Consider the following 18,896-nt stretch of genomic DNA (forward strand, 5'->3'; position numbering starts at 1 on the left):
CAATTGATATAACTCATTTGGACGTCTCTGATTTCTTCGTTCATCCAGATGGAAATATAGATAATTTGATTGGTGGTTGTGTGTTAGAAAACAATGAATAATTGTTTTCATTTGTCTTGCTTATACTTTGAATTTCTATTGTTTCTTAGATTATCGTGATCTCGTTTTTATTTTGAATTTCAATCCATGTTTAAGATTTGTCATGGAAGTTTATTTTGTTATTCAATAAATATTTGTATCATTATTCAATAAAATATTTCCTTTGAAATTCTTACATATTATTTATCATATTTAGCTTATTGACTTATATTTTATTTTAGATTACTGATGAAATGTCATGATGAATGCTTAGTCGATAGTGGTACAACACATACCATTCTTCAAAATAAAAGGTATTTTTTGAAGTTAACATTAACTGAAAATAATGTTACAACAACATCAGATGCATAAAAAATTATTGAAGGCTATGGAAAGAAAAAAATTATTTTACCAAATGATATTAAAAATGCTCTATATGCTAGTAAATCCATTAGAAATTTGCTTAGCTTTAAAAATATCCGCCGAAATACATATCATATTGAAACATTTAATGAAAATAATTTTGAATACCTTTGCATAACATCTATTATATCTGGTAAAAAGCAGATATAAGAAAAATTATGTGCACTCCCTTCTGAAATGTATTTTACAACTATAAAAATAGTTGAAGCAAACATTGTCACAAACCAGAAGTTTGTTGACCAACAAAACTTCAAATTATGGCATGATCGACTTAGTCACCCTAGGACAACAATGATGCGCAAAATAATAATTAACTCACATGGACACCCTCGAAAGAACCTGAAGATTCTTTTACACAATGATTATCCATGTTTAGCTTGTTCACAAGGCAAACTAATTATAAGACATTCCTTTACAAAAGTTGATGTTGAAACTTCGACCTTCTTGGAGAGAATTCATAGGAATATTTGTGGGCCTATACACCCACCAATGTAGACCATTTCGATATTTTATGGTATTGATTGATGCGTATACTAGATGGTCACATGTTAGTTTGCTTTCAACTCGAAATATTGATTTCTAGATTACTCGCCCAAATTATTAAATTACGAGCTCAATTCCTAGATCATTCAATCAAGACAATTCGTCTTGATAGTGCATGTTACGTTGTTCATAGATTCGAAATGTTTATTTTTTGCTAATAAAAAGTGAGTAATATTAGGTTTATATAATTATTGAGTTTGTATAATTATTATTTAACATTAATAGTTAGTAAACCATGTATTTTGTATTTATTTATATAAAAAAAATATGTTTTACTATGTTGTTAATCCTATACATATTATAAGATACATTAATGTCCACACTGTATCAGTCCTAGAATTTATTTGAGTATAATAATCTTTTGACTCTCATCTAATCGTTTGATTTGCTAGTATTCGGTTATTCCATCATATGCATTTAAGGGAAAAGATACATACATTACAATAAATACAAGAAAACATTCAGTTCAAATTAAAAATACAGTATAACATTAAATTCAAACAATAAATACTATGAAGAACGATGAACATATAATTACCTCTAGAATACGATGAGTTAGTTTGAAATTATTCGGAACACTAAAAGACAGAAGACCAATCATCAATTAACAATATCGGTAATTAAAAAATATCAATGACACAAAAGTAAAAACACAATTCAGATTTTTATTATATCGGTAATTACAAAAATATAAAGATTTTTGTTATACTTTTGTGTCTATATATATATATAAAAGTGGATTCTAAAATAAATTATCAAGTATAATAACCACAATAAAATACTATATATAAACTCTTACTATAGCAGGTCTCTCAAGTATAAAAACCGCAATAACATTCTATATATAAACTCTGAATTTAGTAAGTCTCTTGTGAGACGTTCTTACGAATCTTGATCCGTTACACAGATAAATCATGCTCATATTTACAATGATAAGTAATATTTTTGGCATAAATTTTGTTTTTCATGAGTGTCATAAATATGATATTTGTCACACAAAATTGACTCGTGAGATCGGCTCACAAAAATTTTGTGTAATTTTGATAATCCCAATATATTTTCCAATTGAAAACTTCTTAACACGTGTTTGTCCATATTATTCATATTTCAATTCTTCTTTTTAAACATCAATCCATCAATTTCTCAAAATCTATTTTAATTTAATCTCAAATCCAAAAAAATTCACTAAAACTTCTAAAATTTCTAAATTCTATAATTCCCAAAATGTTTTCATATCTAAAATTCTATTTTCGGTGTCGCGTTAAGACTATAGTAACATATGACTAAAATTAAGAAAAAGTGCAAACGCATACTAAGACAGTAAATTGACCAAGAATATGACCAAAAATAAAAAAAACATGCAAGTTACATTATCAAAAATAATTTTTTTTATAAAGGTAATATATTAAACAATATGAAAGAAAGTTGTAAATAAATAAAATTAACCAAGTCATTTTAGAAAATGATACAAGTAAAAAAAAATGATTTATAGCCTTCTTTGACAATTTCTTTTTATCAATGACTTCCACATTTTAGAATACGATTAGTCAAATTTACCTAATCAAACTTGAATTTTTTTAATTAAGAAATAGTTCGCAATGGTCTGTCCTAAGCTTAGGAACACACGTTGTTAGTCAAATACAGGTCATTTTTCTAAATTTAAGTTTGACTAATTTTTTTTTTTAAATAAATATCTTCAAAATTTTTTCATCCAAATAAAGTCTTATTCTTTGCACATCCATATGTATTAGAGGACTATTTTTTTTTAAAAAAAAAAAAACAATTTTTACACCAAAAGGATACTTAATTTTCTTATTCAAGGACATTATTTTACCTCCAATTATATTTGTGATTTACACAATTAAGTCACCACCATATGTTTCGATTTTCATAATCAATATAATGACTCAACATAAAATCAGACACGACACATATTCTATAATCTAGTACTAGAATATGAATGTAAATTCGCTGTATATAAAATTTGGACAAAAAAAATCCTTATTTTGTAGTAGACATACCACCTTATTAAACCAGTCAAAAACGATCAAATTTGCATAAAATGGCACCCAAATTATTACAGTTTATGGAGTTCATTTTATTGAAAATTTGCATAATACTATTCACATTAGGCTTAGTTCAATCTAGCTCCTTCTATGTTACACAGAGTGAGAAGCACTTATCATCTTCAAAAGCTTTAGATTATATGGATTCCTCATATTTTGTGAGCGACCGACCTCAGAATTCGGGGATAAAGAGGTCTAGGTTTGTGCAAGGGGTGCAAACAGAATTGGACGACGAAATCGCGTAACAGCGATGTGTAGCAGCGGTCGATAATGTCGGAGGCTGTGATGCAGACATGTTCAGGTCGATTATGGGAGGACTGTACAATGATACAGTTAGCCAATATTGTTGCAAGGTTGTGAGTGAAGTTATAGGTAAATGTTTACCTAAGGTTCTTCCCTTTGTCCAATTTCTTGAGAGTTATTGCTCTGTTTTCAATTGAATTCAAAGTCATTAACATTTGAAATTGATGAATTTCAAATGTATTTTATAGTTTTTGAGAAATAATATCATAAATTTCAAATACGTCCTTATATATTTTTATAATGTTTCATGTTAATGACGTGGATTTCAAGTTCACCTAATAATATAAATATTTAAAATTCATTATATTTTTTGTAACTAATATGTAAATAAGTATGATATTAATTTAAGATTTTATTTATTGCTTCATTCTTCGAAATTGATTGATTTCAAACTCATCTATACAAATACAACCTAAAAGAAAATGAGTATGTTTCTTGTGAGACAGTCTCACGAATCTTTATCTGTGAGACGGGTCAACCCTATCGATATTCACAATAAAAAGTAATACTTTTTCATGGATTACCAAGATAAGAGATCCGTCTCACAAAATACGACCCGTGAGATCGTCTCACACAAGTTTTTGTCAAAGAAAATATGATAATGGTTAGTTTTTTTCATGGCTATTTTAATTGTATTTTTTATGTTGTGATCTTAAAGTGATTTTTTTTTTCAAATCTAATCTTTGAATCCGCCGTACTTGTTTGGATATTCTTGAATCAATAAATTTGAAATTCTCTCGTTCATTTTTTAAGAATGTTTATAAATTATTTCAAAATTTCACAAAACCAAGTGAAAAATACTCAAAAAATTTTTTTATATAAAATTTTCAAATTTAAATAATTCCATCTTAATTCAACCTCGTGGAATTTTCCCAAGAAGAAGGGTATCCTCTGGTTGATTTCATGTTAAAAAAACAATTTTGAAAATCGAACTTTGGAGTTTAATGCATTTTAAAAATTATTTTATTAGATTTTTTTAATATAAAATTGAATTCTTTAAATAAGCAAGTTTTTCAAACAGTAAAATAATAGAACTTTAAAAAAAAACGAAATCTAGGAATCCAATTCCATAAAATTCGATTTGTATCATACCCGGACATGTTTCAATCAGGCCAAACTATCTGATTAAAAAATATAATCATGAATATCAAATCCATTCATTACATTTTTATATAGTATTTCATGTTAATTAATATTATTTTAAATTCATTTAATAATAATTTCATTTGAAATTCATTCTACTTTGTGTAACTAATTATAAAATAAATAAATTATAAATTTAATATTTGAACTATTGTTACATTATTACCAATAAAACTATAATTGAAATCCAAAGATTTAAAATTCATCCCCACATACACCCTAAGGTCATTTTGCAAAACAACAACGATCATAATGATAATAAAAAGGTCATAAATCAAAATAAATAGTTGACTGAGCATAAAACTAAAGCAAAAACTTGTGTGAGACGGTCTCACGGATCGTATTTTGTGATACGGATCTCTTATTTAGGTCATCCATGAAAAAATATTATTTTTATGCTAAGAGTATTACTTTTTATTGTGAATATCGGTAAGGTTGACCCGTTTCACAAATAAAGATTCGGGAGACCGTGTCACAACAGACCTACTCTAAAAGTAAAAAAAAATCAAGAGAATTATTTTACCCAACCCCTCAACGTAAAATACGCTCTAAAAAGGCCAAGGTTTAAGTGTCATTCATAAACCATAATATAAAGCAAGAATCGCAAACCAAACACCAAGTATCAATGCAAAAGCATTCCAAAGTACTAATATAAAAACCAGAGTTGAATAGCTATGACAAGTCGGCTACTCAGCGCTCAGAACTTCAATCTCAAACACCAAAACCGAGTTAGGCTGAATACCCCATGCTGGAAAACCATTTGCCCCATAGGCATAGTCAGGAGAGCACTGCAGATTATGAGAAATAACGAATCAACAAAAGCCCCAATCGGAAATTTTTTGCTACAATGTTTGTAGGAGAGAGAATATATCCAGACATGAGTATGCAAGACAATCAACGGTAAATTCAGGAGGACACATGAACCTAATCCATGGTATCATAAGCATACACAAAATCCAATGCTGACTCGAGCAAAATATATTAATTTTGTTTTAGGTGCTCATTTTATCCACTCTATCCAAGAATATAACTTGATAATGAGGTTATTTTAAGAAGGTAAAAAATCATATATATAAATCATGCCACACTTCAAGCAGATAATAAGGAAGCTTTAAGAAAGAGTTTTCCAAAAGTTCTGGTGTGAGAAGAGGGATAGCATTTGCTGCTCGAATGACAAACATCACATGCTATCAAGCAGTGGAAAATTCACGTTCAGCAAGCAGAAGTCACCTATTTTTTCTATTATAAATTTCCAAGAAGTTAATGTTAAGAAAAACACAATCGAAAAAGACTGGCATATTACCCGTAATCGGGCTACTTCTCCCACTTGCATTCCCAACACCCCTTCGTCCCATCCTGCATAAGAACCATTGAGCAATCTGATTAAGAACAAAACATTATATTTTCTTGATACAATACAATTAGAAAGTCAGTGACCTAACCAAAAGCTAGGCACATTTTAAAGCATGTCCCAACACATTGCAGATCTCAAATACTGCTTTAGCATTGAGTTTAGGCATCAAACAATTCCAGGCATCCTAAGTGGAGTAAAATTTTCCAACATTTTTGCTTTGTTTTCTTGTTTTTTTTTTTGGTAATATGCAAGTCAAATTGGCCATCACATACTTGAACCCCACGTAATGAATGCTCAATCGAGGAAATTGTTCAATGCATAAGCAGACTGAAGGGTTTCTAAATCCTTCATTTTAATATATATTTCCGAAACCTGTTACTGTTTTTATTTTGCACTTAAAAAGCTGGGTTGCCAAGGATCAGGCAACGGGCAACCCCAACCTATACGTGGAAACTCGGGCCGTCAAATTCATGCGTGCTACAAACTGCTAAAGCCTTTACAGCTCATATTTTTAGCACAAACTCCAAAGAAAACTAAAACCAAGCCAAGAAGTCCTCAAGCCTTTTCCTTCACCAACACAGCACAAATCTCATTCACAGTTCTCGTGTTCTCACTTCTAACCAACTCAAGTAACAAGATGGAAAACAATTATACAAATCAGCCACTAAATAGATATTAAATACAAGTACAAGATTAAAAAAAAACACTAAATACAAGTAAAAGAAATACCTTTAATTACTTTTCCTTGACCAATTTGGAAAGAGAACGGCGTCTGGCCCGGATCCTTTGTGCTATCATCCAAAAAATTAAACTCAGACAGAAAATTCAACATCTCCCCCATTTTTTCGGAATCAAAAAGCGATTTACCTCCAAAACTTTTTGGAAAGGTCACCATTTTTGCCAAAACCGGTGCAGTGAACTGTAACCTTTTGACCGGAAACGGGTTTCGAGCCGGACCCGTTTCTGAGAACTTCCTTCTCCACTCCCATTGCCCTAATTGGATGAGCTAGCATGTAATTCGAAGCTTTTGTTTTCCTAGGGCTTAGGGCTCTTTGCTCTCGCGGATTAAATTGCAGAATAGCCCCTATAAAATTTGAAAATCTCATGTGTTTGTGTTTCTCTCCAATTTTCCATATGTTTTTTCTGCATTAAGTTTATCCTTTTTGTTTGTCAAGTTTTAGCCAAAACATAGAATTTATTTTATTTCAATTTTAATTAAAAAAAATAACATTTATATAAGTGCACATTGATTTAGAGGTGTTATTTCGTACCATACCATATCGTACAGAAAAATATATATCATATACCATACCGAAAATTACGGTATAAGAAAATTCATATATATATCGTACTGAAATTTTCGGTATAATATAATTAGCAAACCGATTATACCGAAATTGTACGATATACCGAAAATTTCGATACGGTATCGGTATATACTGTTTTATGTCGAAAAACTTTATATTTTAAAATTTTTATAAATTTATTATTTTAAAATATTATATATTTTAAAATTTTATATATTTTTCGATATAATCAGATAATGATTAGCAGTAAGTTAACTTGATCGTGTTACTTTTGTGACAAGAAATTTTTTTAATTATATATAACTTTTGTATTTATATATAATAATAAAAAATGAAAATAAAGTTATTATCAAAATAATTGTCAAACGGATTTGGCGGATTAATATGTTTAGGGGTGGGCATAGTTTGGTTAAAACCGAAATAACCGGCCGGACCGAAAAATTCGGTTTAAATGGTTCGGTTTTTCGGCCGGTTACGGTTTCAAAATTTAAAAAATTCGGTTTTTCGGTTCAGTTTACGGTTTTGATCCCCAAAGAACCGAAATAACCGAACCGGTCATATTATATTTACCTATAGGACTTTTTGTATAATGGCTAATAAATGGGAAAAATCTTTGTTAGTTTCAGTAAGTTTATATATATTTAAGTTATGCTTCAAGATTGTGATTCATAATCACTATTGTGATGAATTTAATGTTTTTTTTTAATTTTGCAAAACAAGATTTTGGAGTTTTACAATTGAAAGTTCAAATTGTTATTGAAGCTCATATTGTTAAATGTATTGAGATTTGAGGTGCAAAATCTATGTGCATTTTGAAGTCTTAGAATTGGAATTTAATGACTGTGTATCCTTTTTATTGAAAAGCTACTGTTTGAAATTGTATTTCAAATTGTTATTGAAGTTTAGATTGTTAAGTCATAAGTGTATTGTAATCATGCATGTTCTACTCATCTACTGTCATTGTTTCTTTTATATGTGTTGCATCCATCAAGCATCAAGTGATGTATAATTTTATTTCTTAATAAAATATTATAAAACCGTATATAACCGACAATATAAAGCGAACCGTATTACAAAAAAAGAGGACCGAACCATAACAAAATGGTTTGGTTTTGGACCAGATATATTCAAAACTGAAAAATCGAACCGTTATAGAGAAAAATCGGACCGAACCGATCGACGCCCACCCTTAAATATGTTAACTTCAAATGTAGATCCATAATAATCGAAATAGATTGGATCTATTCTAATTTAATTTATTATTATAATTATAATATACCGGATCTCTACGACTAGCAAACCCGATCCATAGATCAAGATGGTTAGAATTTAGGATCAGGCTTCAGTTCCTAGCAAACTCGACCCAAATCCAAATTACAATTTTTTTTAAATGAAACATTATCATTAAACTATTCACAAATCTTGTTTACAAACTAATGGTGATACAAAAGTATATCATACCAAAAAACAAAGGGGCTTTTTTTTAAGAATAATATAAATCTAAAAACTATTTAGTAAAATATTGCAAAAGTGAGATTTTTATAAAAATAGTGCAATCCGCTAAAGATTCTTCAAGATTCTAAATTATTTTTTTTAAAAAAAAGAGTCACGGATTCAGAATCCGTGACAGTCTGTCACAGATTCATTGGAATCTGTGACTCCTTCAGCCCTTTAAATTGCACGTATTTCCTCCGATTCATTGGCGGAAAATGCTTCCTTTCTCCCTTTTACATTCTTCTCAAATCTGACTACGATGTGTTGGTCTATCTAGCATTAGTATTTTTGAAGTATTTGATAGGTATTAAAATTTGTTATCAACTAAGATTGCATTTTGTAGGTATTTCACATGTAATTATTAAATTTATATTATCGCTGAAATATTTTTTTGGTAATGTTATTTTATGATCGTAATTTTTAATATTGTTAGGTATTAATATTGTTTGTTGATTTTGACATCCATTTCATTCGAGGAGATCTTAAGAGGTAATGTTTTTATTTTGTTGATAATATTATAATTATATATTAAGAGGTAATATTGTTACGTGTAAGGTACTTTTTTTCTTTCTATATTGAAAATATTTTGTTTTGTGTAATATTTCTGAAAATGTTTCTCATTTTTTGAGGTATTAATATCGTTCGTTGATTTTATTACAAATTCCGTACAACCACATTTGAAAAGATAATTTAAGTAATTTTTTATATTTTAATATCAAGCTTTATATTGTATTAATATAATTATAATTTTGTTCACTTGCATTATACGAATAAGTATAATTTTGTTAAATATTATGTTTTTAATATTAATCACGCTATAAAAATAATAATAGGAATATAATAAAAAATAATAATAAATATAAATTTGTGATTTTTGAAAATATTTTTCACGGTTAGTATTTTAAATATAATTATTTTATTTTAATATGAGAATGAGTTAATATTATTGTACTTAATACTAATAGAATTATAAAGTATTTTGTTACGTTTGTTACAATTTTTTATAAAAATTTATACTATGAAATATTGTTTAGTTACTCTTTAACTTTGATCAATTTAATATAATTTATATAATATTATGAATATGTTTATGTTAATGCAAAGTAATATAAGAAATTAATAATTCTAATCAATATATTTTTATCCAATGATATATTTTGAATTAACTTACTTAAAAGTTTAATTTAATTAATTAAATTAATTTTTAAGGTCAAATTTTATTGTGTGGTTATATAGAAAATTTTTTATTGATACTCTTAATTATTATGATTGTTAATACAAAAAATTAATATATGCAGAAATTATAATTACACAAGTTCAAAATCTTAATTTTTGAATATAAGTCACAACATATTTTTATTATTATAAATACAAATATAGGTTTTATTAAATATATTTTGTAATTAAATTGATTTGACAATATTTATTTTAATAAAATAATAATAATTATTATTATTATTTAAGTGATTCTTGAAATTTAATCCAATGTAAAATATATATTTTAATATATGTGTAATAGCTCATAATTAAATTTTTTTATGATTGTATGACATCATATCTTAGTTTTCGCTCCAGACATGGATACTGTATGGGCCTTACTCTACGTAGGTGGATATGTCGTTATTAAAGAAGGTAGGGTTGAATATAGTATCCCCGCGACCAGGCTCATGAAAATCCCACGGTCTATTACATTTTCTCAATTGGTGCATTATGTGCATCGCATGCTGGAGATCGACACATCAAAATTCTGCATCAAATTGTTAACGAAATATTCTTATAGCTCGTTGTTTCGTTATATTGAAGAGCATGTCTATATCACAGATGATGATAGTCTACAATTTATGTTTGATTTGCCCACACTGGATTGCATGTACTTGTATGTTGATTCATCTTCAGTGTTGTAGAATGTAAGTGATTACGATTTTGATGCAGTCATGCCGGTAATAACACAAGGTTTTGGAACAATAGGTTTAAATCAAGCGGGATCTTCTACGTATCACGTTGATGAACAGTCAACTCAGACATATTCTGGGATCGACACCGGTCCTTGGGATCACCATATCACGGCTCACACCGAAAAAGATTATGCATGGAGGATGAATAGAACACGATAATGGTATTTTACTCCAGGGGGTTGGCATCATCATATCACGGTTCCCTCAGGAGTTGATGTTGCATGGGATTCTAATAGAACACGACAATTGGATTTAAATTCATGGGGTGGTGAAGAAAATACCACAAATGTTAGTCATTTCGATAATTCTACTAGGGCTGCAAATATTCCCACCCCAAGTACTGAACACATGTCTGAGCAAGATGATTTATTTGGGGACAGTTCTCATCATGTCATGAATAGCGATGATGATTTGTATGCTACATCAATTGACGGAGAAGACGATGACCATGTTGACAACAAATGAAGGCATATCATTGCATGTCCTGATGTCGGGTTCAACACTGACATAGAACTTTCCTAATGCACGGGAGCAAAATTTATGTGAAAATTTCCCAAATTTTCAATGAAGTATATGACGAACAAATTCCAGATTCATTTGGTCTTCCTTCTGCATCACGAACAAATTTTTACAATCCTGATAGGCCAGAGCTCCATGTGAAAATGGTTTTTAACAGAAAAAATGATTTAATAACTTCAGTAAAGGATTTTTCTGTTCGAGTTTTGAGACGTTAATATATCGTTGTCAAAAGTTCTCCGAAAATTTGGAAGGTCAAATGCATGAACTGGTCAGAAGGTGGCAATTGTGGGTGAGGACTTCGAGCATCATTGAAAAAAATTAGGCTATTTAATGATCACAAAATATAGTGATAATCACACATGCATATCTGGCCAAGTGGGTATAGATCACCACAACCTTGACGTCAACATGATAGCCAGTACACTTTTGAGAATTGTGCATTGTGATCCTACATACGAGATCAAGTATGTGCGAGAAAGTATTAAATCAAAATATGGGTATGATATATCGTATGCTAAGGCATGACAGAGTTTGAAGCGCGTGGTGGAGATCATCTATTGCACATGAGAAAGCTCTGTAACTTTATTTCCTAATTATATGGGTGCTTTGTCGAAGTACAATGCATGAACTATTGTAGAGTGGAAGCACCTTTGAACGTATGACCATCCACATAAAATTTTGAACTTTGTATTTTGAGTCTTCAAATCATGGTTTTCGACATTGTCGCAACATAATCAGTGTAGACGGTACCCATATGTACACCAAGTATAAGCACAAACTACTCATAGCAGTAACTTTGGATGTCAATAATCAGGTCTTGCCTCTAGCATTTGCGCTTGTTGATGAAGAAAATTATGAGTCTTGATATTGATTCCTAAGTAATGTTGCACGACATGTTACAAGAAGGTACAGAAGTGTGTGCCTTATAACTGATAGACATGTGTGTATAACAAGTGCAGTGCAAGATCTCCCTGACTTTAAGTCTCCTAGTGGTGTTCATCGTTTTTGTTTGAGGCATGTTTGCTCTAAATTCAACGGTAAGTTCAAAAACATTCATTTGAAGGACTTATGTTGGGAAGCAGGGATGTAACACCAAATAGAAAAATTTAATGCCATAATGGAAGCAATTAGAACAAATAATGCACCACCTTTCACTTATTTGTCAAACATGCTAAAGGAAAAATGGTCATTGACTCATGATGGTGAATGGAGACGAGAAATAATGACGACGAACATGTCTAAGTGTATTAATAGTGTGTTGAAAGAGGTTTGATGTCTCACAATAACTGCAATAGTGGAGTTGGCCTTACAGCGATGCGTGCACTATCTCATTCAAAGTCGACCACGAAGTAATAAAATGATGGAAAAAAAAATCAACAATGGACTGATTATGCATACTCTAAATTTGATATGGGGTCAAAACAGTCAATTGAACATCGAGTAATGAAATTTGACCAAAGGAATAAAACAACATCCGTCGCGGCAGGAGCAAGACCAGGTCGTCAACATCATGTACAAGCTGTTAACATTTCTACACGTGATTGCACATGTGGTAAATTGAAAATATTTGGAATTCCTTGTTCACATGTTATATGTGCAGCAAAATGGTTTGGATTAAATCTCGCACAGCTTGTACAACCATGGTTTACATTGAGCGAATACGTGAATAAATATGATGGAAGATTCTACCCTGTTTATGATTAATAATACTAGGATGAACCTACAATCTAATTACAACACAATACCGTTCGTCGAGAAAGAAATCAGGCTGGTAGAGATCGCATGACATGCATAAGAAATGAGATGAATCAGCCATCATCGAGGGAGAGACAACGTGAGAGGTAAAATCTACAATAATGTATTCCATATTATTTTTACTTGATTACATGTGAAGTGATTAATGTAATTATAATTTTTGTTAAAAAAATTATATAGTTATGAATAATTGTTCTCCATTGCATGTAGATGCACATGAGAAGGTCGAGTTATGATGACAGATATTTAGGTTTGTAACGTCGATGTCACATGTTAATAGAAGTATTAAATAAATTTTATTCTCTCGTGAGATTCAGTGTTCTATTGTTTTAAATATAATTGAATATCAAGTATTTTGACTTATTTGCTAGATTAAGTGTTGTATTATTTTAAATTTGTTAGGAGATTGAGTGTTTTGACTTAATTTATTTATTATACTTATGTTTTTCATTACTATAAATTTATCGCTACATTTTTTAAAATTTTGTTTATGTTAAAAAAGAATAATAATTGGAAATCTTAAAAGAAATCTTTTTTTAATAAATGACTAATAAATCACATATACTATTTGAATATAAGTTTTATTTATGTTAAAAAATTATATGTTTTTATATAACATTAGAATAACCGAAAGTACTAAAATATAGTTTTTTGTGTAAAATGAGTAATAAATTACATATACTATTTCAATACAAAGTTACTATAGCATGTTAAAAATTGCAGACATTTAATTTCAATTATGAGCACGATTAAGAAAACTACTAACGATACGAACAATATCTAATCAAATCTTACATAAAATACATCAAATTAAAATAAAAAAAATTAGAAAAAGATACAATAATACGACGTAAGTAATTGTGCAGATCGAAACAATTAGTTAATGATGATCATAGTGATGCCCCCCCTCCCCCCAGTGTCACACGAAGGTCTTCTAATAACCGATGTCCACGACCTAACATTTCCTCAGCATCTCCATGTGTACATGTTTGTTCTGCAGATGTACTGATATTAGCAATGTTCTCACCAACCTCATATCTTTTTGTTTCTGAATATTCTTGAAATTGTATGGGCGACATGTTTAATGTGAGACGACTCTCATTCATAAACAATCGAAAGTCACTTTGTAAAAAATGTGTAAAACTACCGAAAAATGGAGTGTGGTAACCATACTCATATGATGGAAAACTTGAAATCACAAGCGGAGTAGTGTATGCAGTATTTGAAGTTGATGGTCCGGGGTCACACACATTTTGTGTCCACGTCGGTGGAGGTTGCATATGATTTGGTTGTGTCTGTGACATAGATGCATATATTATGTCAGCTATATTTAATAAAAAAAAATATATGTATATATGTAGATAAATTGAACATGTCTTACGATAAATTGTCGGTAGTTTTCATCTACAGCATGATAGCCAATGACGTTAGAAGGTACTACTGTTGGAGAGAGAAATATATGTAAAATGCGATGATACGAACCAATATAATCCCTTGTGATGTCGGGTACACCGGATATGACATAATCACCACCAATCACAAAATTACAATTGTCATTCCACATATCTACAAAATTTTTGCGATACGTCGCCCAATCACAATTGTTCCGCCCTTGTCGCGTCAATTTATGGAAATTATCGAAGTTAGTAGTAGGTGGCGGGATACCCTGGTGCATTCCAAATTGTCCTAGACACCGCTCTGGTCTATGCATGTCAACTATATGAAATTTGATCAATGCACATGCTGATCGAAATAGATGAATTCTATTTCCATTACGAATTCTAGCAACCTCATGTGACTCCATATCATAAACGGTCCATAAAAACTACATCAAATAAAATAAAAAAGGATTATCAAGTTGATAATATAACATTTAGATTTTATTTCAAAAGCATTCAAAAATTTAAAGAACTAAATAATTTGACTACCTACCCTTCTACCCTCATGTCAAGCATATCTATCATGATACAAACTGAATGATGGGCTATATGTGCTCAAGAGAATCCACGTCTCCACCAGAAATTTTAAAAAGTACACAATATAGTCATTAAAAATACATAACAAAATAATATTACAAGTTAATTATTTCTGATTCGTATTGTGCATTGTATGGTGGAAATGGTAGACCCTGAAGCACATCTCCAGTCTGCTCTGCTGACATACATAATTTTTACGCTCTATCAGAGTAAAGAAAAGTAATTCTAGATCATATCCAAATCTGCAATAACATAAAACGTAAATTGTCACATCATAAGAAAAATTAAGTAGAATAAATATAATGACCGTAGAAGTACAAACATATCTGTAGTATCTGAACAGGCCACACAAATCGACCTTTAATCCCATTGATGTGTCGCACAGCTCTCTGTAAAGATATTCCAACATAACCGAACCCCAGCTAAACGTATTCATTATTTCTATGTCTTCGAGAAACTGGAAATACATAAGTTTCACAACAGCAGTTGCCAAGTCCGAAAACATACAACCACCAATGATCATTAATGCCACACAACGAGAATATTATGTCATGTCCTCTTCAGTGTTGTGATTATTAATCATATTATTCAAGCAGTGTTCTCGCAAAGCGGTCAGATAAAGATGTGCACCTTTAATCTGAGAAGATGTAGGCATAAATCCCAATCAAGTTACGCAGCGCTGTTGTAACGTACGCGGTATCTACATCAGTGATGGGCATGCCATCAATATTCAACCCCCAAATAAGTGTAACGTTCTATATGGTGATTGTTTCCTCGCCAACTGTAAGGTGAAATGTGTGTGTCTCACGACGCCATCTATCAACTATGGCTGTAAGCAAGTGATTATCATAATTTTTAATAGGACCACACTGAATGACACCATAGAAACCCATGCGTACTAGACATAGGCGGACACGGAGGTGAATCCAAGCATTATGTAATATCCAAGACATTTGTCATACCGACGTGGAGGTATGAGTGGATCCATCTTTTCAGCGTTGATATTATTTGAAATGTGTTTACCCCGCAAATACAATACATTGTCCATATTTTCAGTCATCTTGCGAGCAAAAAATGATATAATAAATATTATATTTTTTATCAACAAAATGTAACTACATATTTTATTTTAAATAAAATTATTTTTTTTCGACTGTAAATAATAAAATGTAGATACTGATGATGAATTGATAAATATGATAACGGTGATTAATTTATTTAAAAAATAATTAATAATTCTTAATACATAAATAAGCTAATTACTTTAAATGATTAAGTTTTCTTTACTAAAGAATATTAGTATATATTATTTCTGTATTGGGATGATATTATATGATAATAATATTAAATAATATTATTTAACAAATAATAAATAAATAATAAAAAACATTTAGATTTGTTATTATTATTACATTAAGCAAATATTAATAATATTAAATAATATATGAATATAATAATTATTCAACTTTAAAACATACTAATTTTAACTAATATTAATTAAAAAATATTAGTTTAAAATATTGTTGTAGTATATCATACTAAAATTAACTAAAGAATTAAAAAAAATAAAAGAAATTTAATATTGTTATTATAATTATCCTATGCAAAATTTAATTCAGTCAATCATATTTTTTTAAAAATGTGTATTAGATAATAATATATTCAAAAATAATATAGATATTAAAATTAATCTTATTCATAGAAAATATATATATTTATGTTTATTCCTAATTACAAATATAGTAAAAACCATTTTTTTTTAAAAAAATGATTATTATACTTTATCTAAATATCCTATTTTAAAATTAGTATTGTTTGCTAAATATTTCACAATACAACCTTCTATAATTAAAAAAATGTCTCTCTTCAATTTATAGGGTTTTTTAAATATAAAAAATATGTATAAATTGTTTTAAACAAAAAAAAAAAGACTTCCTAAAAAAGTAAGAAAATTGGTTATTAAAAAAATATAAGAATTAGTCATTTCAATAAAAAAATTATAACAAAAATTTAAACAAGTACATTTTATAATTTGGTGGACGACAACATAACAAATAATTCATTTACTAATCGTGTAGGAATGAAAATCACGGGTAATTGAGTCATACATTGATATTAGTTAATCCAAAATATTTTAATCTAACTCAAATATTATTACAGTCATTCAATCAAGGAAAAACAAATTTTATAATTATACGATGTCTATCTCATATTGCAAACAAAATAATGATTCATAATTAATTATTTATCAAAAAATGCTAATTTATCTCGTACAGCTAACAACTATCTAAATAAATTTTTTTATTGTTATCATAATAACAACAACACGAAATACAAAATAATTTCAATATTATCAACAAAAATAATAACGCTATCTTTTAAGAGTCGCTCGTATGAAATAACAAAATCAACGAACAATATTATCACACAACAATGTTAAACATTCTTATCAAAAAATAAAATTATAAAACAAAATTATTTCAATAATAATAAAAATAAAATTAATGCCTGTCAAATACTTCAGAATTACTGATGCTCGCTAAACCAACGTAGCGTAGTCGGAAAACACAACCGGAAACAAGAATATGTGACAACCTTTAAGCATTTTGAGTAAATGAGTCGGAGGAAATGCGCGCAATTTAAAGGGCAGAAAGAGTCACGGATTCCATGACATACTGCCACGGATTCTGAATCCGTGAATCTATTTTTTATTTTTATTTTTAAAAAAATTTAGAATCCGGAAGACTCTTTTGCGGATTGTACTGTTTTTATAAAACTCTCACTTTTGCAATATTTTACTAAATAGTTGTTTAATTTATATTATTTTTTTAAAAAAAGCCCAAAAACAAAGTTATGATAAGAAAGAATACTTCTTCGAGTCAATTCGTGCACCACATGACTGACACTAAAAGAACAGTGCTTGATCGAAGCATTCTTCAAATGGAGTTCAGACGACAGGTGTAATCTATCATAGAAATTTCTACCGAACAATGATAAAATTGATCTATTACTTAAATTGTTAGAAATACATCTAATCTATGATAGAAGCTTCCAACAAACAACGATGGAATTGATCAATTACTTAAATTATTAGAAATACATCTGATTCAATCATAATCTAGTCGCGCCCAATCATGTGGCACAAAAAAACGAACTACAATCTTGACAACTGTCTTAAATGTTATCTTCTTTTCAGGTGCCTACATGTACACCTATATTTCCTCTTAACCCCAGCAAATTACACACATTAAACGAATCTTTGTTCACCAACCAAAAAGATGAAAGAATTAAGATTACCAGAACCCCTCGCTTTCTCTCCTTGATTTCAGCAAAGAGACCAAGAACAATGACCCCAAAATACGAAACCAGATTCAGCGACCCTTGTTTCCCCACGGTCTCCACGCGCAAGAAAACTGGAACGCTCTTTCAATCTACAACCCTCCATTCCAAGCAATATTTAAACGCCCATTCCCGCAAAATACCCCACCAAAATTTATTCTTGAATCCAAGTTTTTGTTGTTTCCTCTGTCCTTCGTGCACCAACCACCCTTCTGTCTCTGCCATCATCACATTTGTTTTTTTATTTCTTTCGTTGATGGTGGTTGAGTCTCGGACAACATTTACTGTGTTTCTTGATCAGGATGTAAGTGCCCTTTGAATTTATTTGCAAAAAAAGTGAGGGATTAGGACAAGAAGATCATGGAAATCGCAAGAATCAGGCAGTTATTGCTCCTCTGGTGTAGAATCCGAAGCAGTCGTGTTGCTCTGATGGGTGGAAACCACACCGCTTCAAGATTTTGCACTCGCTAAGATTTCCCTCCATTGTCGCTCTAGTTTTTCTCTCTCTTTCACAATTGATTTTCCCGTTCCTTTTTCTTTTTTTCGAAATTTCTGGGTGCGCACTGCCTCTTTTCAAAGTGATTTTGTTTGTTTCTTGCTGTTTAATTCTACAAAGATTGTTGCTGGATCGTTATCGTAGG

The 18,896-nt window shown here is 29.9% G+C and overlaps 1 protein-coding gene across 1 annotated transcript; it reads right to left on the minus strand.

The window, feature by feature from the left end:
- Positions 1-5,105: 5,105 nt before the first annotated feature.
- Positions 5,106-7,003, minus strand: LOC140956994 (peptidyl-prolyl cis-trans isomerase FKBP12). The gene is made up of 4 exons (XM_073414020.1): positions 6,778-7,003; positions 6,640-6,701; positions 5,860-5,912; positions 5,106-5,344 (listed from the first exon to the last, which is right to left on the minus strand). Exons 1-4 carry the CDS (start codon positions 6,921-6,923, stop codon positions 5,243-5,245), a joined length of 363 nt encoding a protein of 120 aa, XP_073270121.1. The 5' UTR covers positions 6,924-7,003; the 3' UTR covers positions 5,106-5,242.
- Between the last annotated feature and the right edge of the window lie 11,893 nt (positions 7,004-18,896).

This window comes from Primulina huaijiensis, chromosome 14, assembly GCF_012295235.1.
Source record: "Primulina huaijiensis isolate GDHJ02 chromosome 14, ASM1229523v2, whole genome shotgun sequence".
Lineage (NCBI taxonomy): Eukaryota > Viridiplantae > Streptophyta > Magnoliopsida > Lamiales > Gesneriaceae > Primulina > Primulina huaijiensis.